This window comes from Dendrobates tinctorius, unplaced genomic scaffold, assembly GCF_039654945.1.
Source record: "Dendrobates tinctorius isolate UK_male_01 unplaced genomic scaffold, ASM3965494v1 ptg000071l, whole genome shotgun sequence".
Lineage (NCBI taxonomy): Eukaryota > Metazoa > Chordata > Amphibia > Anura > Dendrobatidae > Dendrobates > Dendrobates tinctorius.
The window spans coordinates 176,456-200,074 of NW_027361739.1; the positions used below are offsets into that span (position 1 = coordinate 176,456).

Consider the following 23,619-nt stretch of genomic DNA (forward strand, 5'->3'; position numbering starts at 1 on the left):
AACCCTAACCCTGGCGTGCCCTCTGCACGCACAGGACTCTCCCTTGAACCCTGACCCTGGCGTGTCTCTTTGCACACGTAGGATCCTACTTTGTTTCTTGTACTTTGGCGTGTCTCTACACATGCACCCTGTCTTGTTTGTTGTACTTTGAACCCTTCTGTCTTCTACCTTGTGCCTTGGCATGTCTCCACACATGCGCCCTGTCTCGTTTGTTAAGCATTGAACCCTGGCGTGTCCCCTACACACGCGCCTTGCCTTGCACCTTGTTTTGTACCCTGGCGTGTCCCCTACACACGCACCTAGCCTTGCACCTTACCCTGGACCCTGGTGTGCCCCTAGCACGCATCCTGCCTGGAATCCTGCCTTGGACCTCGGCGTGTTCCCTAACACGCACCATGCCTGGAGATCTGTCATGCCTCCTTGCCTGAACCCTGGTTTGCCTGCCGGATGCCCGGAACCTGCCGATTGCTGCCAGAGATCGTAGGCCTGATGACTGCGGCCTGATGTCCGAAGCTGATGTCCACAGCCTGATGCCCTGATCGTGTCGATAGTTGCCAGCTGTCCTGAGTCTGATGTCATTGTGCCTTTACCTGTACCCAGGCATGCCTCCTGGCCCGTACTACGCTGTGGACCTTGGTGTGCCCACGCATGCACCCTGCCGTGCTGCTTCTTTTCACATTCGCACTGAATGTTATCCTGAAGTTCTTAATGAAGATACCTTGAACTTACCTCTTGTCTTGTCTTGCTTCCTGCTCGTCCTTGTCATCAGACACTTGCACATAGTGTTCCCCTGAGCTGGCCGTCTGGTCCCAGCAGTCGTGATGGCTCACTCTCTTGGTCTTGCAACTGACGCTCCCTGTATAGGGGGTGGTTTCTCACAAGGTAAGCTAGCCCTCGGTGGGTGGGTGCCTCGACCCAAAGGGTCCACTCAAAAAATCGGCTCAGCAGAAGCTGAGTCCGTCACAGTTAATCAGGCCATGGACTCCGCTGGTACCTCGGCTATTCTTCTGATGAAGAATCTGACCTGGTCTATGTCCTCTGAACTCGCTTGGAAAATGGCGGTACCCCGGCCACTCTTCTGATGTGAATCAGACCCGGCCCATGTCCTCTGAACTCGCTTAGAAAATGGCGGTACCCTGGCCACTCTTCTGATGTGAATCAGACCCGGCCCTTGTCCTCTGAACTCGTTTGGAAATGATGGCAGCCAGAGTAAGAAGACTTTCCTGTCTACCCACAGTCCTCCTCCACTGGATCTCCATGTCTCGTCTGCGGCTCCTGTATCTTGACCGGTGCAGGTGCTCGTTTCAGATGCCGGATCAACGTTGTTTGGAGTGTTTGTGCTAAACTCTGGTTTCTGCCGAATAATTAATTTTTTTTTCTTCTTTCCAGCCCCGGTAAGAGGGGGCCTAAGGAGGGGGATACTGTCAAGTCCGCCACGTCCTCCATGTCTGTTTTGCTTCATGACCCCTGGAGCGGTGTGCACGCGCAGCTCATGTCTGCTATCCTGCATGTTCCCTAGAGCAGTGTGCACACTCACCTCATGACTGTTGTGCTGCAAGATGCCTGCGTTTCTGCTCTGCCTTCTGTGATCATCTCTGTGTTCCAAGAACCCCTGATCATGTGTCCTTCCTAGGCTCCAGCGCTGTCTGATTCTGCAATCATCTCTGCATGTCTGGAACCCCTGATCATGTGATCTTTCCTAGGCTCCAGCGCTGTCTGGTTCTGCAATCATCTCTGCATGTCTGGAACCCCTGATCATGTGAACTTTCCTAGGTTCCAGTACTGTCTGGTTCTGCAAACATCTCTGCATGATAACCAACAAAACCCAATAAATATAATTAAGGCAAAAACTCAAAATTCAATTCATACACCACAAGACATGAGTCTAAATTGCCAACTGTACAAATTTTATTAAATGCAATAGCATAATATACATTACTCAATAAAGAACATAGATAAAATAAGGACACTGCTATCCAAATAGGGAGCCTATATTGCACAATTGCCCAAAACAGTATGTACTAGTTGAATAAGTGCATGAAGACATCATACATATGCTAAACAAAGGTTACATCCATAAAAATGCATCTGAACTGAAAAGAACTTTCCACAGTGGAAACAGGCATAACCAATCAACAAGTTCAAATGGATTCTAGGTATACATCTTGTACTACTCAGCTATTACTAAGTACCTCGACCATATAGCATTACAGTATGAACCCAAATAAAGTTTAGTAAATAAAAGGATGTTTCCAAAAAGGCACTTACATAGTTAAAGTGTGTGGCACTGGCTTCCCTGTCGCCCCAACGCGCGTTTCGCTTCTTTGTCCTCTGCTCTGCCTTGGCCCGGCTCTGTGCTTCGGCCTACGCTCCGCTGCTAGACTCTGTCCTATCGTGCTCTCTTGCACATTTCCACGCTAGTCCCAATGCTCTGCCTTGCCCCGGCTCTGGGCTTCGGCCTACGCTCCACTGCTAGGCTCTGTCCTATCGTGCTCTCTTGCACATTTCCACGCTAGTCCCAAGGCTCTGCCTTGGCCCGGCTCTGGGCTTCGGCCTACGCTCCGCTGCTAGCTCTGTTCTCTCTCTGATCTGAATCTGTGTTTCTGTCTATGTTCCTCTCCGTGTTCTGCTCCCTGCCTTGCCTTGCCTTGCTCCCTGTCTTGCCTTCCCTGAACCCCGGCGTGGGTTCCCCCTCCACCTCCTGTGCCTTGGTCGTGCCTCGTGTTTATGTACAGCCATGTGCACTGGCCAGTGAGGTGTGCCTCCTGCGTGGCTAATAGCACGCACCCTGCCTTGAACCCTGGCGTGGCTCCTAGCACGCACCCTGCCTTGAACCCTGGTGTGGCTCCTAGCACGCACCCTGCCTTGAACCTTGGCATGGTTCCTAGTATGGACCCTGCCTTGAACCCTGGCGTGGCTCCTAGCATGCACCCTGCCTTGACCCTTGGCGTGGCTCCTAGCACGCACCCTGCCTTGAACCCTGGCGTGGCTCCTAGCACGCACCCTGCCTTGAACCCTGGCGTGGCTCCTAGCACGCACCCTGCCTTGAACCTTGGTGTGGCTCCTAGCATGCACCCTGCCTTGAACCCTGGCGTGGCTCCTAGCACGCACCCTGCCTTGAACCTTGGCGTGGCTCCTAGCACGCACCCTGCCTTGAACCCTGGCGTGGCTCCTAGCACGCACCCTGCCTTGAACCCTGGTGTGGCTCCTAGCACGCACCCTGCCTTGAACCCTGGCGTGGCTCCTAGCACGCACTCTGCCTTGAACCCTAACCCTGGCATGCCCTCTGCACGCACAGGACTCTCCCTTAAACCCTGACCCTGGCGTGTCTCTTTGCACACGCAGGATCCTACTTTGTTTCTTGTACTTTGGCGTGTCTCTACACATGCACCCTGTCTTGTTTGTTTGAACCCTTCTGTCTTGTACCTTGTGCCTTGGCGTGTCTCTACACATGCGCCCTGTCTCTTTTGTTAAGCCTTGAACCCTAGCGTGTCCCCTACACACGCACTTTGACTTGCACCTTGCTTTGTACCCTGGCGTGTCCCCTACACGCACCTAGCCTTGCACCTTACCCTGAACCCTGGTGTGCCCCTAGCACGCATCCTGCCTGGAATCCTGCCTTGGACCTCGGCGTGTTCCCTAACACGCACCATGCTTGGAGATCTGTCATGCCTCCTTGCCTGAATCCTGGTTTGCCTGCCGGATGCCCGGAATCTGCCAATTGCTGCCAGAGATCGTAGGCCTGATGACTGCGGCCTGATGTCCGGAGCTGATGTCCGCAGCCAGATGCCCTGATCGTGTCGATCATTGCCAGCTGTCCAGAGTCCGTTGCCATTGTGCCTTTACCTGTACCCAGGCGTGCCTCCTGGCCCGTACCATGCTATGGACCTTGGCGTGCCCACGCATGCACCCTGCTGTGCTGCTTGTTTTCACGTTCGCACTGAATGTTATCCTGAAGTTCTTAATGAAGATACCTTGAACTTACCTCTTGTCTTGCTTCCTGCTCGTCCTTGTCGTCAGACACTTGCACATAGTGTTCCCCTGAGCTGGCCGTCTGGTCCCAGCAGTCGTGGTGGCTCACCCCCTTGGTCTTGCCCCTGACGCTCCCTGTATAGGGGGTGGTTTCTCACAAGGTAAGCTCGCTGTCATGTCGGACACTGTTCACACCAGGGTGTCCGGCAGACAGCGGTAATACCCTGTTGGGTATTCTGTTCCAGTCGGGATAGGGTTAACCAGGTTGTCATGCTGGCTGAGGGCTGGGCCACGCCCTAGGTCTTTAAATAGTTCGTCCTGACTATGGGCGTCGCCGACTATAGCTTTAGCCTAGTGCTAGCAATACCGGTCAGCAGTGGTGGTGTTGGAGCGTCTGATATCTGGTGCAGTATATCCCTCAGTGGTTCTTTCTCCAATCTGTTATATATATATATTTGGTTGCCCTTGCACATTATTGTATTCCCTTGTGTATTTACTGTGTGGTGTTTTCTTTTACCCCTGTCCATACGTATTTGTGGGGTCTGGTGTCTGGTCCCCTCACTGGGTGGAGGGAGGTGGGTTCAGCTTAGGGCTGGACAGGAGACAGGGACAGGGTGGAGGCTCAGGCAGGCACACCTTCAGTGTAAACGCTGGGTAGAGGGACAGACAGGGTTCCCCTAGTCTGAGGGACATCACAGGGGTCCCGGGGTTTTTGCCTAAAGTAACCTAGGCATTCCATGACATTATAGTCGGCCCAAATAATAAAGTGAAAAAAAAAAAAAAAAGGGGAATATAGGGGTTACTTACTATGGATCCTATACTTTCCCTAACCAAGCAGCTGGAGGCTCTATCCATACAGGTCACTGAACTCAGGGGGGCGGTCCAGCAACAAGGCCTGTCAGCTCCTGCAGTACCTGCTGAGGCTGCAGCCAGGGCAGCTGAGCCCAAGTTTCCCCTTCCTGAACGATTTGCTGGTGATCGTGGTAAGTTCACGGTGTTTTGTGAATCATGCAAATTGTATTTCCGTATGCGTCCACATTCCTCAGGTAATGAGGCTCAACGCGTGGGCTTGGTGATTTCTTTGCTGAGTGGTGACCCACAGGCCTGGGCCTTTTCACTCCCTTCAGACTCACCGGCATTTGAATCTGTAGATTTTTTTTTCTCTGCTCTGGGTTTGATCTATGACGATCCAGATAGATTAAACTTAGCAGAGTCTAAGATACGCTCACTGCTACAGGGTGATCGACCAGCTGAGGATTACTGCACGGAATTCCGGCGCTGGGCGGTGGACACGCAGTGGAATGACCCTGCGCTTAGAAGTCAATTTTTGCATGGGGTTTCTGGAAGGGTTAAACAGACTCTCCTAATGTACGAGACTCCCGCCTCTCTGGAGGCTGCGATGGCACTTGTAGTACGCATAGACCGACGTCTCCGTCAGGGGGCGCTGGTTTCGTTGCCTCCGGGAGGTGGGGGAGTGGTCGGTGAGGTTGCCGCGGGTGAATCCGTGGAACCCATGCAGATCGCTGGTATAGCACAGTCACCGAGTAACAAGCCTAAACGTCCTTGGCACAGAAGGCAGGGGCTCTGTTTTTTTTTGTGGCAAAGGAGGACATTTTATTAACGCTTGCCCCCTTTTCCGCGCGCCGGCGGAAAACTGATAGGCTCAGAGGGTTTGGAGGAGTCTAGTCTGAGCTTTTGTGTATCCTCCGTCATGGTTTCCCAGTGTATGCTCCCTGCTAGGGTGGTACTTGGGGGGAAAATGCTCTCTATTACAGTATTTATTGATAGTGGCTCAGCTGCCAATCTCATTGACGAGAGGTTCGCGCATACAGCGGGATTTCCGGTGGAGAAATTGCCGAACCCCATCCGGGTGGTTACCATCAATGCTTCCCCGTTGTCTCAAGGGGAGATCACAGAGTGTGTGTTGGATATACAACTCCACATCGGAGTATTACACTCAGAGCGGGTAACTTGTAAGGTGCTTAGTAACTTACCGGCTCAGATGGTTCTGGGCTTTCCATGGTTGTCAATGCATAATCCTGTTATTGATTGGAAGACCCAGGACATAATTCAGTGGAGCAGGGAGTGTCAGGAGAGGTGCCTGGCTACATGTATTTCCACTTTGACCCCCAGTATCCCGGAGCCGTTGCTGGATTATGCGGATGTATTTTCTGAGAAGGGTTGTTCGGAACTACCACCGCATCGCCCCTATGACTGTGCTATTAGGTTGAAACCAGGGGCCAAGTTACCTAAAGCTAGAATGTTTAATATCTCAGGTCCCGAGAGGCTAGCTCTCAAGGAATACATTGCGGATAGCCTGAGCAAGGGTCATATTAGACCTTCCTCTTCTCCTCTGGCTGCTGGCTTCTTCTTTGTTAAAAAGAAGGATGGCGGTTTACGCCCGTGTCTGGATTTCAGAGAATTCAACCAGATTACGGTCCGTCATCCTTACCCTATGCCACTTATACCCGATTTATTCAACCAAGTGGTTGGTGCCAGGTGGTTCTCCAAACTGGACCTCAGGGGGGCGTACAATCTTATAAGAGTCCGTCAGGGGGATGAGTGGAAGACAGCGTTCAATACCCCTGAGGGTCACTTTGAGAGTTTGGTAATGCCGTTTGGGTTGACTATGGCACCGGCGGTCTTTCAACACTTCATTATTGATGTCTTCTCTCAGTTGTTGGGGAGGTTCGTTATAATTTATCTTGACGACATCCTCATTTTCTCACGCGACCATGATACACATATAGAGCATGTTAGACAGGTTCTGCAGTTGCTCAGAGAGAACAGGCTCTATGTCAAGCTTGAAAAATGTGTGTTTTTCGTACAGGAGCTACCGTTCTTGGGTTATATAATCTCCGCCTCAGGTTTTAAGATGGACACCGCAAAGGTGCAGGCGGTACTACATTGGGATCGGCCTGATAATCTTAAGGCGCTTCAGCGATTTCTTGGCTTCTCCAATTACTATAGGAAATTTATTAAGAACTTCTCTATGATTGCCAAACCACTGACTGACATGACTAAGAAGGGTACCGACTTTTCTGACTGGTCTGAGCCTGCGGTACAGGCGTTTGAATTCCTCAAGAATAGTTTTGCCTCAGCGCCCATTCTGGTGCAGCCCGATGTCTCCTTACCGTTTGTCGTGGAGGTGGATGCGTCGGAGGTTGGAGTGGGGGCTGTACTGTCTCAGGGCCCTTCTTGGGCCAAGTTGCATCCGTGTGCCTTCTTCTCCAAGAAGCTGTCGCCTGCGGAGCGTAATTATGATATTGGCAACAGGGAACTATTGGCCATCAAATTGGCATTTGAGGAGTGGCGACACTTCTTGGAGGGGGCTGTTCATCAGATTACTGTGATAACCGACCATAAGAATTTGCTTTATTTAGAATCTGCTAAGCGCCTGTCCTCCAGACAGGCTCGCTGGGCATTATTCTTCACCCGGTTCAACTTCATTGTTACCTATCGCCCTGGGTCGAAGAATTGTTAAGGCAGACGCTTTATCCAGGTGTTTTCCTGGTGGAGAGTTATGTGAAGAGCCGGTGCCTATTCTCCAAAAGGGTGTGGTGGTATCTGCCATCACGACAGAGATTGAGGCAGAGATTGCGGAGGCTCAGGAGGTGGTACCGCCGGGGTTGCCTGCTAATAAATCTTTTGTGCCGCTACATCTACGCTCTAGAGTGTTGGGCGAACATCACGACACGGTACTGGCAGGTCATCCAGGGGTTAAGAGCACTCTGGAACTGGTATCGCGTCGTTTTTGGTGGCCTAAAATCCGGCAGGATGTGGCCTCATATGTGGCTGCCTGTAACACGTGCGCACGGGCCAAGACTCCTCGTTCCCGTCCCGCTGGTAGCTTGCAGCCTCTCGGGGTGCCCAGTAAGCCATGGACTGAGATTTCCATGGATTTTATTACTGACTTGCCCGCCTCTGCAGGGAACTCGGTCATTTTGGTAATTGTTGATAGGTTCTCCAAAATGTCACATTTCGTTGCTTTACCGTCTTTGCCCAATGCTAAGACTCTTGCTCAGATATTTAATCGCGAGGTGGTCAGACTTCATGGTGTCCCGTCTGACATTGTGTCTGATCGAGGTACGCAGTTTGTGGCAAAGTTTTGGAGAGCTTTTTGTTCTCGCCTTGGAATCAAATTATCTCATTCATCGGCTTTCCACCCTCAGTCGAATGGACAGACTGAGCGGATGAACCAAAACCTGGAGCAATACTTGCGCTGCTTTATTTCCGACAATCAGGAAGAGTGGTCAGCGTTTCTTCCTCTGGCAGAATTCGCAATAAACAACCATTGCCAGGAATCGCCTGGGGAATCTCCTTTTTTTTGTGTGTATGGTCAACATCCTCAATTTTGCACCTTGCGTCAGGGGTGCTCAGTTGGCGTCCCTGAGGAGGACCAGTTGGGAGCTCAATTGTCGTCTGTTTGGAGGAGAGTCAAGCAGCGCTTGTTGAAGGTGGGTTCCAGGTACAAACGGGTGGCTGACTGCAGACGTGTGCCAGGTCCGGACCTGTGTGTGGGTGATTGGGTGTGGTTATCTACTAGGAACATTAAGCTCAAGATACCGTCACTTAAGTTGGGTCCCAGGTTCATTGGCCCATTTAGAATCTCCGCAGTGATCAACCCCGTGGCATTTCGTTTGGAGTTGCCGGCTGTGTATAAGATTCATAATGTATTTCACAAAGCATTGCTAAAGAAGGTCGTGGGTTTGGTGGATGGTTCCCCCGGGCCACCACCTCCCGTCTTGGTGGATGGCGCGTTGGAATTTGAGGTGTCCAAAGTGGTGGACTCTAGGGTTGTGCGTCGCACTCTACAGTACCTGGTCCACTGGCGTGGCTATGGTCCTGAGGAGAGGACATGGGTGCCGGCCTCTGACATTCATGCTGATCGACTGGTTACTATGTTCCATCGTCGCCATCCGGACAAGCCAGGTCCTCGACATGGTGAGGTTCCGGAGGTCCCTCGTAGAAGGCGGGGTACTGTCATGTCGGACACTGTTCACACCAGGGTGTCCGGCAGACAGCGGTAATACCCTGTTGGGTATTCTGTTCCAGTCGGGATAGGGTTAACCAGGTTGTCATGCTGGCTGAGGGCTGGGCCACGCCCTAGGTCTTTAAATAGTTCGTCCTGACTATGGGCGTCGCCGACTATAGCTTTAGCCTAGTGCTAGCAATACCGGTCAGCAGTGGTGGTGTTGGAGCGTCTGATATCTGGTGCAGTATATCCCTCAGTGGTTCTTTCTCCAATCTGTTATATATATATTTGGTTGCCCTTGCACATTATTGTATTCCCTTGTGTATTTACTGTGTGGTGTTTTCTTTTACCCCTGTCCATACGTATTTGTGGGGTCTGGTGTCTGGTCCCCTCACTGGGTGGAGGGAGGTGGGTTCAGCTTAGGGCTGGACAGGAGACAGGGACAGGGTGGAGGCTCAGGCAGGCACACCTTCAGTGTAAACCCTGGGTAGAGGGACAGACAGGGTTCCCCTAGTCTGAGGGACATCACAGGGGTCCCGGGGTTTTTGCCTAAAGTAACCTAGGCATTCCATGACACTCGCCCTCGGTGGGTGGGTGCCTCGACCCAGAGGGTCCACTCAAAAAATCGGCTCAGCAGGAGATGAGTCCGTCACGGTGGGCAAGTCTCTTAGGAGGAGGGGTCGGAGGAGGGTGGTGGTTCCTTCTGAGCATTGTGGGGGTGTGAGTGTGACGACACAGGGGGACGCCTTTGTTGTCGGTTCTGTAAAGAGTTCACAATCTTGTCGCAAACGTGTGCGTGGCAATAAACGTTCAGGTCCGGACCTGTGTGTGAACGAGTATGTATGGGTGTCCACCAAAAACATCCAGTGGAAGTGTGCTGCTGGGGCCTGGAGTTCTCAGGTGATCGGGCCGTATAGGGTGTCGACCAGGCCCGGGGACTTACCAGCTGGAGTTACCCCCAGTAATGCCCGTACACAACTCATTCCCCAGGTCGGCGCTCTGGAGATTTGTGGCACCTCCGGAGCATACGTTACTGTCACTACCATCAGTCCGTGTTTGCCATAAACCTGAGAGTCAGGTGATTGCCAAGGTGAACAACTCTGGTGGATCAAGGTGTCCTCACCGTAGGTTGCTTTCAGGTGAGGTCCGGTGTTGAGGGTTCAGAGGCCCCTCATTGAGGGAGATGTACTGTCACGATCCATTTTTGGATATGTGGCAGATCTGGATTCTCACATATAAACTTTTTTCTTTTCAGGCCATCGGAGGTTAATGTCTGTTTCCCCCCCCCCCCCGGTGACCGCTGGTGTAATTACATGCTGAGTTTGCTGATGCAGGTGGTGACCACTTCCACCGTCCTTTAAAAGGTCACATGAGGCATCAGCTGACCGGCGGTGTTAGAGTACATGCTACAGTGACCTTACTGGAGGAAGGAGCTTGCTGGGAGCAGTAGTGCCTCAGCTGTTGATGGTGTATCTGCTGTTGTGATCCTGCTGTGCTTTACAGCAGAAAGCTAAGTGTTGTAACCCTTTTCCTTTTGCTGTCTGTCTATCCTTACCTTGTGTTGTATTAATGCAGCGATGGGACCAGTGTCCTCACTTGCCAATTCCCTACTTAGGGATAGATGCAGGGCAAGCGAGGGCCAAGGTATCCTGCTCGGCGACAGGTTGAAAAGACCTGTATAGGGATGTCAGGGAGATCAGGGCAGATCCTTAGGAGAGTGCAGGAGGTGTCCATTCCCCATTCCCTATCGCAGGGCACACCGTTGTAATTGTGTCCCTGGTGTTCCTTTGTTTGTTTTGCTGTTTGGTGACCGACCAATCGTTAGGTCGTGTCGCACTGGTCAGTCACTCCGTGGCACACTGAAGGATCATAGTCCATACAGCTTTCACAGTGTCTCCATCTGCCTCATTATAGGCAATCATCCTCCAGGAGTTCCGTTTGAATCTCGTATTTCAGATATTTAAAAGGCAACCTGGGTGTGGGTGCTCATCGTAGATCACAGGACATATGTGAGCCAAGCCTTACTCGCCAGAATAAACAAATCAACAGCAAGTTGTAAATTAGTTTTATTTATTCTTTACGCCGTTCCTAGTGCAGTACTTTGGGTCTGTGCAATTACAGCAATACCAGGTTCATATACGGTTTTTATGTTTGGCTACTATCACACATTAAAAAAACTTTTTTGTTGCAAAAAAAAGTTTTTTCTTTGACACATTTTGAGAGCTGTCATTTTTCCATGTTTCTGCGGAGAGAGTCAAATGAGAGCTTGTATTTTGTGGGACAAGTTGATGTTTTTATTGGTACCATTTTCTGGCACATAACATTTTTTGATAGCTTTCAATTCTGATTTTCGGGAGGCAGAATGAGCAAAAATTCAGAAATTGTTTTTTTTATGACTTTCACAGTCTGGTAAAAGTGATAACTCAGCTTTATTCTTCGGGTCAGTAAGATTACAGTGAGACAAAATAATATATTCAGCTATACCATTTTTATTTACATTTACCTTTTTGACCACATTTTATTACACTTTTTTGTAGTATGATGAAAAAGCTTATTTTTTCACACTTCTTTTTTTTACAGTATGCACTGAAGGGGTTAAACAGTGTGACCAGTTTTATAGATTGGGTCGTTCCAGACATGGTGATAGCAAATATGTGTACTTTTGTTTGTTTGTTTTTTTTTACACATATTTGTTTTTTTAGTATATTATTTTTTCATTTTTTTTTGTTCTTTATTTTGTTATTTTATATTTTTACAATTTTTAAACACTTTTTTTTATTTTACCGTAGTCCTTCTATGAGACTTTATCTTTTATTACTCTGATCACTGGTATGATGCAGTGAAATGCATCAGCACTGCATTATACCCGACATTGTTAGACTGACAGAAGCTTCTTACACGTGCACTTGGCATGGTCTAAAAATGATACCATAGCTGGCAGACCCGGAGGTTTGCGTTTACAGTACGTCGTGGGGGTGCCGATCTGAAGGGAGAGGGAGCCCCTCCCTCTCCCAGCCTTCTAAATGCTGCAATTGCTATTGATTGCGACATTTAGGTGGTTAAATGGCCTAGCTGTGACAGCCAAGGATCAGCTGAACGTAGAAAGTTAACCGCAACACTCTATAACGACGTCTAGGAACCAGGTAATCATACCCATACAGATGCAGCATCCCAATCTACAAGGAGCTCACTTGGATAAATTATTCATCAGTAGAATATAAGGACAGCATCAAAACTTGAGTGAAGTAAAAAAATCTTTTTATTCTGCCAAATACAGTGCACGGGGATTATGGAATATGGGGGGCTGCTATCACTTAACCCGAACTCCAGGCAGGGATCATGCGGGCACAGCTCCTATACTCGCACGATCCCTATGACATACCGGTATGTCCATTTGTGGGAAACAAACAAAAAAAGTTATATGGCTGCATAGATGCTTGTCCTGCAATAAAAGATATGCTTTTTTGTAGACATCTGATGTGCCAGTCATGAGATATCTAGAGTAAAAATTATATGTGCAAATCAGGCTGTAAGTGCTCTGGGAGCATTGACACAATTCTAAACTATATTTCTCATGACTGGCACAATGCATATCTACAAAAAAAGGTATACCGTAGTTTTTATTGGGGGCAAGCTCCTACACAGCCATAATGCTATTTCTATATGTAAAAATGCACTAACAGGTTCATTTATTATTAGTTTCAATCATTTAATCAATGTGTAAAATTCATTTATCCAGCTCTATTCTGCTGTTACTGTATTACTAAGTTTTCTACAAATGAGATGGCATATAGAATACCAGTGTGAGTACGTACTTACCATCAATATCAGCACTTTTCAAGGCCTCAAAAGCATCTTGATGAGTTAAATAAAGCCCCATAGTGCTTAATGAGAATTGCAGGTCATTCAAATCCGCACGGTTAGTTTTATCCTTACGAAAAAACTGAAAGGCATCTTGGAAAGCTATAAATGGCAAGATAAGAAATAAAAAAACTACAACAGGGACTGGTGATCTTTCTTGCATGGCGCAACAATTTACAAATGAAAAAACAGAGATGACGTATCGTATTCAGTGTGCCAAACAATAGGAAAGTCACATAACCCAAACTGTCAAGAGACCTACAAGTTGTGATATTGGATCAACTGTCTACTCGTGTCATGGCTATGTTGGCTTTTTCTTACATTTTCTTGAAGACCTGAATGACATCAGGTCCTTTGATTTATGTAATGTAATGTTTCTTAGCAAGTTGGTCACTAGGGCAGATCAACATTATTAAAGCAGGCCATAAACATTATGTAAATTTCGGCTGAGCGATTGTTCGGCTGACAGCTATGCCTCCTGACTCCCCAATGCATAGGAATGCTCAACATGCCACATCCTTGTATACCCCAACATCATCTGGGCCAGTTGGTAGAACTCCATACAAAAATTGTAGCGTAGACTCGTAATGTGGGGTATACATTATGTGCCTCTACATAGCACATACAGGTTGAATATGGCAGCAACTGGTCCTACTTGAACCGTTGTGTTACATACCTTTATGAATTAGGGGCTCAGTTTGAAAACTATTCATTCTAGAGTAAATATGCAAAAAACTGATGTAACATGAGATAACAATTCCTTCCCATTGTTTCACCAAATATATACAAGTTGCTATTTCCAGTACTTTTTATTCTACTTTCCATTAATCCATTAATGTTACTTGATTGGTTGTTTTGATGAGGGTGTTTTTATAAAAAATAATAAGTGGAGAATTAGAGGTGGCCACAGCCCAATTGATGTATTATAACCCCAATTACAAAATAGTATGGACACTGTGTAAATCTCTTATAGTTGTATTATATTCAGAACAGAGAACAGAACACAGATCACGAGATGAAAAGTAGCTTATTTAGAAATCGATGGCAGCAACACGTGAACAAATTTGGGACAGGGCCATGTTTACCATTATAAAGCATCCCTTCTTCATTTTACAAAAGTCTGCTCCGGAAGACTCCCCAACGTTACTGTTGTAGGAAAACTCAGCCTAGAGGAGTAGTTGCACCCAGTCATCATGACAGGCAGCGATGAAGTGGCAAAGGTGATTCTGGAGAATCTGATTTACCCGTTCCAGTTTAACACTGGTCAACAGATGGTATAAAGAGGAAAAATCCAGCTGTATATTCAGCAACTTGCAAAGAGCTCTCCCGTATTTAGAAGTGAACTGAACGCCACGATTTGAGACTATGTGGAGAGGAAGGCCATGGAGATAAAAAAAACATGCTGGAAGACCTGTGTGGCAAACTTAGGAGCGAAGGAAGACCGCTAGAGGAATAAAATTAGCCATTTTGCAAAACCATCATGACCCAATGGTGTTGCAACCCTCAGAGAGATGCAGGTCTGTGAAGAAATCCATGGCTATGTGTTGCCAGGAAGTGGAAGGAACCGGCAATGGCAGAAGACGACCAACATGCTTGTCGCTTGAGGACTTGTTCCTGGTCCGCTGTGTGCAGGCGGTTACAAAGTTCAGGGTATCATTTACCAGTGAGGGCCTCCAGGATCAGTGAGCAATCAGCTCAGTAGACTTGCGTATGTCTATACAGCCAGCCAACTTGGAATTGTAATCCCAAGACATAATTCTCCTCCTCAAAGCAATAGGGACAAAAGCTTGCCAGGAGGAATGTCTCTTAAAAGGACTGGGGCTACTTCAATAAGCCTGGCCGGGTCAATGATGTGCTGAGGCTCCTCCAGGAAATCGGTCACCTCAAAGGATTGAGAAATAGTATCTGCAGGACATAAGTGTAATTTGAAATTAAAACGAGCAAAGAAGAGTGCCCACCTGGCTTGAAGAAGATTCAACCGCTGGGTGGACTGCAGGAAGGTCACATTTTTATGGTCCGTGTATATTATTACCAGACAGCTGGCACCATCCAGTCAATGTCGCCATTCGTCAAGTGCCATCTTGAAAGCCAGAAGTTCACGATCCCGAAAAGTATAATTTCATTCAGCTGGCAAAAACAGTTTGGAAAAAAAAGCATGAGACAAACTTCTCAGAAGAATTCAGAATAATTTCTATGTAGGAGCACTGCACCAGCACCGATAGATGAGGCATCTACCTCAAAGAGAAACTGCTTGTGGGGATTGGGGTAATGCAGCACCAGAGCACTTGCAAAGGCCTCTTTGCACTGTATTTTCTCTTGTATTTTTGATAACCAGCCAGGCAAAACTCACAGCTGGAGGCTGCAAATAAATAATTTAACAAAACAGCGTGGTGTCCACCCATTTTTGACAATCAGGCTTGCTAAAGCAGACAGCTGGGGGCTGATATTCTCAGGCTGGTAAGGGGCCATGGATATTGCCCCCCCAGCCTAAAAATAGCAGCCTGCAGCTGCCCAGAAATGGCGCATCTATTAGATGCGCCAATTCTGACACCTTGTCCAGCTCTTCCCACTTGCCTTGTAGCGGTGGCAAGTGGGGTTCATATTTGTTGGGTAGATGTCACCTTTGTATTGTCACGTGACATGAAGCCCATGGCTTAGTAATGCAGAAGCATCTATAAGACACCTATCCATTGCTAATCCTATAGTTGTATGGTAAATAAAGACACAGCCAGAATAAAGTCTTTTATTAGAAATTAAACAAAACACACTTTCCATTTTTATTTAAAAATAACAAACACATTTATACTTACCTAATTCCACCGAAGCTCTTGTTCTCCTGTAATAAAACTAAAATAAAAAACAACAATATCCCTCACCTCTTCGTCGTTCTGTCCCATGCCGTAATCCATGTCTGGGGAATAAACAGTTTTCAAGTGCCAAGATGCAAAAGTCCAGGATGAGAACCACTGGTGATTGAGCTGCTAGCAGTCATAGCAGTCAGACCCCCACCAATCAATATGTGATCACTAGAGATGGGATAGCCTGAACAGTAAAGTTTGGGGTCTGTACTGAACACCTGCTGTTCGAGCAGGAACCCTGAACACGGACTTCACCAGGAAGTCCGTGTTACTATTCGGGTTCGGCCCCCCGAACACCAGGTGTTTACCACGCAGTCATCTGCATGACAGCACAAGAAACACAGGCAGCTCTGATCAGCATTAAGATCATTACCACCAGTCAGAGCGCTGCGGCTGCCACACTGGTAGCTATAGGATTACTAATGGATGGGCGTCTTATTGCCACTTCTCCATTACTAAGCCGTGGACTTGATGTCAACGGACAATACAAAGGTGATATAAACCACACAAATATGAACCACACTTGCCACCACTAAAGGGCAAGTGGGAAGAGCCGGGAAAAATGCCAGAATTGGCGCATCTAATAGATGCACATTTTCTGGGGCGGTTGGGCTGCTATTTTTAAGCTGGGGGGACCAATATTCATGGCCCTTACCAGCCTGAGAATACCAGCCACCAGTTGTTTGCTTTAGCCGGTTGTCAAAAATGGGGTGGACCCTACACCGTCTTTTTAAATTATTTATTTAAATACTTTTTAAAAAAATGCATGGGGACCCCTCTATTCTTGATAACCCGCCATGCTAAAGCTGACAGCTGAGTGTTGCAGCCCGCAGCTGTCAATTTTGCCTCGCTGTTTATCAAAAATACAGGGGAACCCATGTTATTTATTTATTTATTTTGCAGGCACCAGCTGATGAATACTCCCATCAGCCATCTCCTGCTCTCACTGTTATTAGTAGCCTCATGGGAGTATTAGTCCCATCAGTCGACGCCTGTGATCGGTGGTAAACTATTTATCTCCGGTCACTGCTGGGGGCTCATGCTGTCATCTGACAGTGTGACAGCCGCGGATCTCTTATCGGCTGTATTAATCTTACCACCGATCAGAGGCAGTTATGCCAGTGGGTGGCAAACACTGGATGTTCATGTGATTGGGGTCCGGGTACTGTTCTCGTACCCGAACTGAACTTTTTTTAACTGTTCGGCTGAACTCTCGTCGGACCCGAAAATTCAGGGTTTTACACATAACTAGTTATCACTTGTCCTGTAGAGAGGTGATTACTTTTTTCCACCTGAGAACCCCTATAAGTGCATCTCTGCTGCTGTGTTCCAAGTATATAATCTCTCATGGAAACAAAGAATCTTCTCCTAATTTATATCAGAGAGAACAAATAACTGGCATACACAACACAATCCACTATACCAAGACCAATAATACCACATACAAGGGACAAACACCACACCATGATCAAACCACATATTTAAAGCAACTAGCAACCACATATTACCACCACAAAGTGACCAAATAATACCACATACAGGGGATAAATACCATCACACCCTGACCAGATCGCATATTACCATCTCATAGTGACCAAATAATACAACATACAAGGAACAAATAGCACAACACCATGACCAGACCACATTACCACCACAAAGTGACCGAATAATACCTCATAAAGGAACAAGTACTGCAACACCTTCCTCATACCACATATTACCACCACATAGTGACCAAATAATACCACATACATGGGATAAATACCATCACACCATGACCAGATCACATATTACCATCACATACTGACTGAATAATACCACATACAAGGAACAAATACCACCACACCATGGCCAGGCCATATTACCAGCCTAGAGCAACAAAATAATACCATATGCAAGGGAGAAATACCTCCACACCATTACTAGACTACATATTCCAACACATAGTGACAAAATAATACCACATACTGTACAAAGGAGGAATACAATCACAATGACCGGACCACATAGTGATCAAATAATACCACATACAAGGGGTAAATACTGCCACACCGTGACCAAACCACAAACCGTATATATCTTTTGACCTGGCCTTCATATGTCCCTTGTACTGGTCTCCATATTTCCATCCTGGCCCCCATATGTCTCTTTTCATGGCCCCCATACTTCCATCCTGCCCCCTCTCCATATATCCATCCTGTCCGCCATATGTTTATACTGCCTCCCCATATATCCATCCATTCTGGCTCCCATATGTGCATTCTGGCCCTCCCCATATTTTCATCCTGGTCCCCTCCTAATATATCCATCCTGGCTTCCATACCATGCTGCATCCACAGAAGAGAAAGGAAAAAAAAAGATTACACTTAGATGCCTGTGCTCCCGACACCGTGCGGCATCCTCCTATAGATCTGGCGTGCTCGTGTTAAAATGGCCGCAAACCTAGCATAGGCCGGCAGCTAACATGACTACGGTCATCTCAGGCGGCGAATGACAGTGACGTCATATGCCGGCGACGTCAGACGCACAATTGTCAGCGTTCATCGTGATGTACGACACTGCGTTTCAGGTAATGTAGTTGTTCACAGTGGTGAATGTCCAACCAACTTTTCTTCTAAGGCCGGGGTCACACTAGCGATTAAATCGGACGAATGCAATGCGATGAAAAATCGCATTGAATTCGTCCCAATGTTATTCAATGGTGCTGCTCCCATCATGCGTTTTTTTATCGGATCCGTTCCTCGGACCGAGACAATCGCAGGATGCTGCGATTGTCACCGATTTTCGGATCGGATTCGCCAATGCAAGTCTATGGATGCGATTAAAAATCGCATTGAAAACGCACCACATTAAATTGCAAGACTTCTCCAGGTCAACAGGAAAGAGCATCAGGCATTGGCATTGGATGTCAATTTGATGCTTAGATGCGAATAAAATCGGTTCATCACCGGAAAATGGGATGACAGACGGATCCCTGGACAAGAAACCTTTGTGCCATTTCGTACCGTTAAAATCGGACCGATTTTTAAAACGTTGTGTGTGACTCCAGCCTAAGACTCTGTCTCTTTAACATGCTTTTTATATACAGTCTGATGACTTGAAAATTAAGCCACCAGCTGTTCTTCCTTAGTACCACTTACTTTGCCAGCCTTTCACTAAACCTCTTCCAATTTTTTTGGAGATGAGAAAAATATGGTTATAAGAGATTTTTAAATCTTTGCATTCTTGTTTTCTTTACATTTTACACAGCACTCCAACTTTTTTGGAATTGGGGATGTACAATAAATGTAGGGCATACAACTGCTAAAGAACCTATGGTGGAGGTTGCAACACTAAAAGAATTCTTAAAAATGATGTGCAATCCGTTTACAATCTGTAAGATTTCAGCCTATGTAATGTCCATAGAAAAAATGCATCTGTAAACCAGCGTCAGGAAAAGGTGCATGATCGTATCCCTGAGGTTTATGGCCTATTTATGTGAGGTCAGACAATCTGAACATGTGGGTTTCTCCCCTGTCTCCCTCTCTGTGCATCACATGCTCCCTGATGTCACTCCTCCCTGTCTCCAGTGGGATCTAGTGCAGGATTTCTAGATGATTTCTGTTGAGTGAAGACAGTAATTATAGCACTACACCAGGGTTCCCTAACTCCAGTCCTCAAGGCCCACCTACAGATCATGTTTCCAGGATTTCCTTTGTATTGCACAGGTGAAGCAATTATCACTTGAGCAATACTAAGGAAATCCTGAAAACATGATCTGTTGATGGGCCTTGAAACTGGAGTTGGGGAACCCTGCACTACTGTACGTTACTCCTTGTAATAAATGGTAATCCAACCGACTACAGGCACTGTCAGCATCAAGTAGAGCACAATGGGACAGTACAAAGACCTTTCTAATGATCTTTTTACTCTTAGACCTGTGATGGGGACAAGAGGGCATCCTCTACATCTGGAGGAAAGAAGGTTTAAGCCTGGATAACTTTCTTGAAAAGTATAATATTACAGGGTATATACACTAGTTTCCTTGATATTGCGTTGATCCAAGGAGCTAGTGTGATTGCCGTATGTGGAGTCAGGAAGGAATTTTTTTCCCCAATGTGAAGCTTACTGTTTGAAACATAGTTTTTTTTGTCTTCCTCTGGATCAACATGTTAGGGCAGGTTAGGATAGGATATGGGTTGAACTAGATGGACTTAAAGTCTTCCTTCAACCTTAATACCTATGTTACTATGTTACAAAGCTGGTCAACATAATGAAAAATGAACCACAAAGAGTGACAGATCTGCCATCCAATCTAGGGACGGAGCATGCGGAGGTGTCAATATGGTAATGGACAGCATAGGCATCTAATCGAAGGCTGGACGTGCTGAGTTGTCAGTGTTTTGAGCAGGTACAGACTGGGACTGAAATTCAGCCCTGGCATTTGAAATTACACAGGCCAATGTTATTTCCATACCCAGGCACCAGATTAAATATATTATTAATATTACCTTGGATGAAGTAAAGCAAGATTTACTGCATTACCAATATTATTAATGATTCCCGTGATCTGCTGGGATAAATGATGGATTTTTTGTGACTTTGTGCTCCATCACAACTCTTAACAGTATGGATCTCTTGAGAACACCAATTCTGTTAACAAGGTAGCAGCCAAAGCAGCCCAAGACCAAACAGGCCCTTTTGGCATTTGCCAGAATTGCCAAATGTCCAGTCCGGCCCTAGTTTTGAGTGCCAGTCCAGCTGCCTGATCAGTGCTGGGGCGTGTGGGGTTTCCTAGATGTGTCTCCTGTTCAAAGTGATTACCTGGCTATTTAGCTGGCTCTCTACCTCCAATTATGTCCAGTTGTATCTGAGCTCAAGTGGTGTGTGTTTGCTCTGTGCTCTTAGTTATTGTATTCTGATCTTTGTTACCCTTGGATTTGCCTTTGACCATCCATTTTCCTAGACCCTATGTTTTGATATGCTACCTTCCTGGAATTCTGATCTCAGAATATAACCTGACTACACTTCTGTCTTTCTCCTTATTTTAAAATGAGTTCTCTTGATATCTGACTCTGGACCTCTTTTGAGCATCACAAAACCCTTTTTAATAGCTTTCAAAAACCGTGATTCTGTTGACATGGTCATAGTGGTAAAATGCAACTGCCACTAGGTATCGACCCCAGCTTACAATTTTTTAAGGTTCCCAGTTTAATTCAGTTGTAAAGTTAAAGGGGTTGTCCACTACTAGAACAACCACTTCTTAAACTAATGTTTGGCCCCAATAAAAAAATAAAGCCTATACTCGCCTCCAGTGCCGGCGCCACCCAATCAGTGCTGGCATCACTGTCTCTGCCGTTGTATGAACAGAACATTCAGAGGAAGCCAAGGATTAGCTGTAGCCCGGACTTCCTCTTCATGTTCAGTTTGTCCGAAGGCGGGGACAGTGATGACAGCGCTGATTGGGCACCGGCGTCACGTGTCACAACACTGCATCACATCCCCGGAAAAGCGAGTGCCAATACAGCAGGAGGTGAGTACAGGCTTTATTATTTTATCAGGGTTGAACATTCAGTTAAAGCAGGGGTTGGCCTAGTAGTGGACAACTCCTTTAATGTATGCATTTGTAGTTAGCTTACTCTAGCAATGGCTTCATATAAACAAAGAGCATAACATAATTCTTAATTGGTAGTCCTACCACTATGAAAGCAAAATGTTTACCTTCTAGTAAGTGAGAATTAAGGTATACGTCTGGAACTATCTCGCTGAAATTCAGCATCTCCGGTGACACATCATGCTGTATGTTTTTCGTTATCTGTAACAATTCAGGGGGTGACTGTACAAGAATGATTTGTTCTCCTGGCACTTTGTGGCCTGTAAACCTGTAGTTTTTCGCCTCTGACTCTCCCCACCACTTCCCCTCTCTAGTTGAATTATTCAAAAAGCCACGTTTGGCTGAAGCCTTTCTGTAACAAATTCTTTGTTCTGAAAGGGTGTTATCAGGAGACTTGGATGATGTGGTTTTCCTGGAAAAAATAATGGTATTGAAAATTGGAGCAAGATTTTAAGTGCTATAGATAATCTGCTGCTGTATCACAGCTAAAGCCCTGCTGCCTAAGATGCCAATACTATTAATGCTCCTTAGTAGGTAGAGGTCCATATTGCCAATTTTGCATTGGAGAGCTATAGTGTGAATCCACAATGCATGGGCACAGTATACCAGAATCTACACAGCACAGATCCGTAGTATGATCGGGTGCATTAATTCTTAGATTTTTAAGTTATGCTTTTTATAATCAGCTTGAAAATACTTTTTTTCTTATAACTTACATTGCTTTTATTTGCTCCACTGGTGTCCTTTCTTTTTCTCCTAAAAGGTTGTCAGGGTCTTGTGTGCTGTTTGTTGATATCACTGAAGCAATTTTTCCAGTCTTCATAATGATGTCATTAACCATGTCATAATAAAAGTGTACAAAATTACATTTATAATACATGTTCTCTTCACCAAAATAGAAAATACTACTAATAACAAATGCAGAAATGTATAAAAAAATAACCAAGTTTTTATACAATTAAATGTCTTATGTGTCATATTCAATGTTGAGTTTTGAAAGAACAAGCTTCAGAACAGTGAAAGGAGATTTGGAGACAATAAGAATATACAAAGAAAATGATCACAGGAATTCACGAGTAGGGGTTTATCAGTCCCCTGTGTGAATGTAGCTAAAGTGAGCATGCACAATCGCTACTAAAAAACTGCTAGAATGGCTATCTACATCAGTCCAATAGAAGTGAATTGCACTGTTGATTCATTCACATAGGGGCTTCCAAAATTAAAACCCACGGGGAATCGATTATACATTTATAACCTAATCTGTGTACAGACTATAAATATACTTATTGGGAAAACCCGTTTAGGCCACTAATACTTCATACTAAATTGCAGCCGTCCACCTGAAACTGTAAGGACTCTGGTTTAACCCCTTCACCCAAGCCTATTTTACGATTCTGATCAGTGTCACTTTATGAGGTTGTCACTCTGGAATGCTTCATCGAATCCCAATGATTTTGAGACAGTTTTTTTGTGACTCAATGTACCTTATGTTAGTAGTAAATTTAGGTTGAAAAATTTTTTGTTTGTGAAAATATCAGACTTTTAGTGAACATTTTGAAAATTTCGCAATTTTAAACTTTTCAATTTTTATATCCTTAAACCAGTTAGTCATACTGAGCAAATAATTTATATATAACATTTCCCATATTTCTGCTTTACATCAGCGTAATTTTTTAAACATAATTTTTTTAGTTAGGAAGTTAGAAAATTTAAAAGTAGATCAGCGGTTTATCATTTTTCCAACAAAATTAATAACACCATTCCTTTTAGGGACCACATCACGTTTGAAGTGGTTTTGAGGGGTCCAATGTGAGAGCTCCGGATGTACCTAAACAGTGGAAAACCCCCACAAGTGACCCCATTTTGGAAACTACATTCCTCAAATAACTTTACTCAATGTGTAGTGAGCACCTTGAACTCACAGATTTTTCCTGCAAAAATTGTTCTTCTGCTCAAAAGTTTCATTTTCACAAGAGTAACAGGAGAAAACGGACCATACAATTTGTTGTGTAATCTGTCCTGAGTCCATCAATGCCCCATATGTTGTGGAAAACTACTGTTTTACGGCAGGTCTCAGAAGGGAAGGAGCGGCATTTGAATTTTGGCTGGAAGAGATTGTGAATGCCATGCCACAAATAAAGAGCCCCACATGCTAAAACAGTAGAAATCCCCACAAGTGACCCCATTTTGGAAACTAAACATTTACTGCTAAGTCACTTAGTGAGACTCAGAACGGAAGGAGTGCTATTTGACTCTTGGAGAAAAAAATAATACTTGAATAGCTGCGGAATCCATATATAGATCCCCAAGTGCCACAAGAGCAAAATCCCCCTCTCCTACATGTGTGGTGACGATTT

General features: G+C 45.9%; 1 protein-coding gene across 1 annotated transcript in view; it reads right to left on the reverse strand.

Moving 5' to 3' along the window:
• Positions 1 to 23,619, reverse strand: part of EFCAB3 (EF-hand calcium binding domain 3) — a 177,827-nt gene that overhangs the window by 89,721 nt on the left and 64,487 nt on the right. The window contains exons 4-6 of the mRNA XM_073582516.1: positions 21,979 to 22,079; positions 21,370 to 21,674; positions 12,767 to 12,910 (exon numbers count right to left, since the gene is read on the reverse strand). Of these exons, the coding sequence (XP_073438617.1) occupies positions 12,767 to 12,910; positions 21,370 to 21,674; positions 21,979 to 22,079 (550 nt within the window). The remainder of the gene's footprint in view (positions 1 to 12,766; positions 12,911 to 21,369; positions 21,675 to 21,978; positions 22,080 to 23,619) is intronic.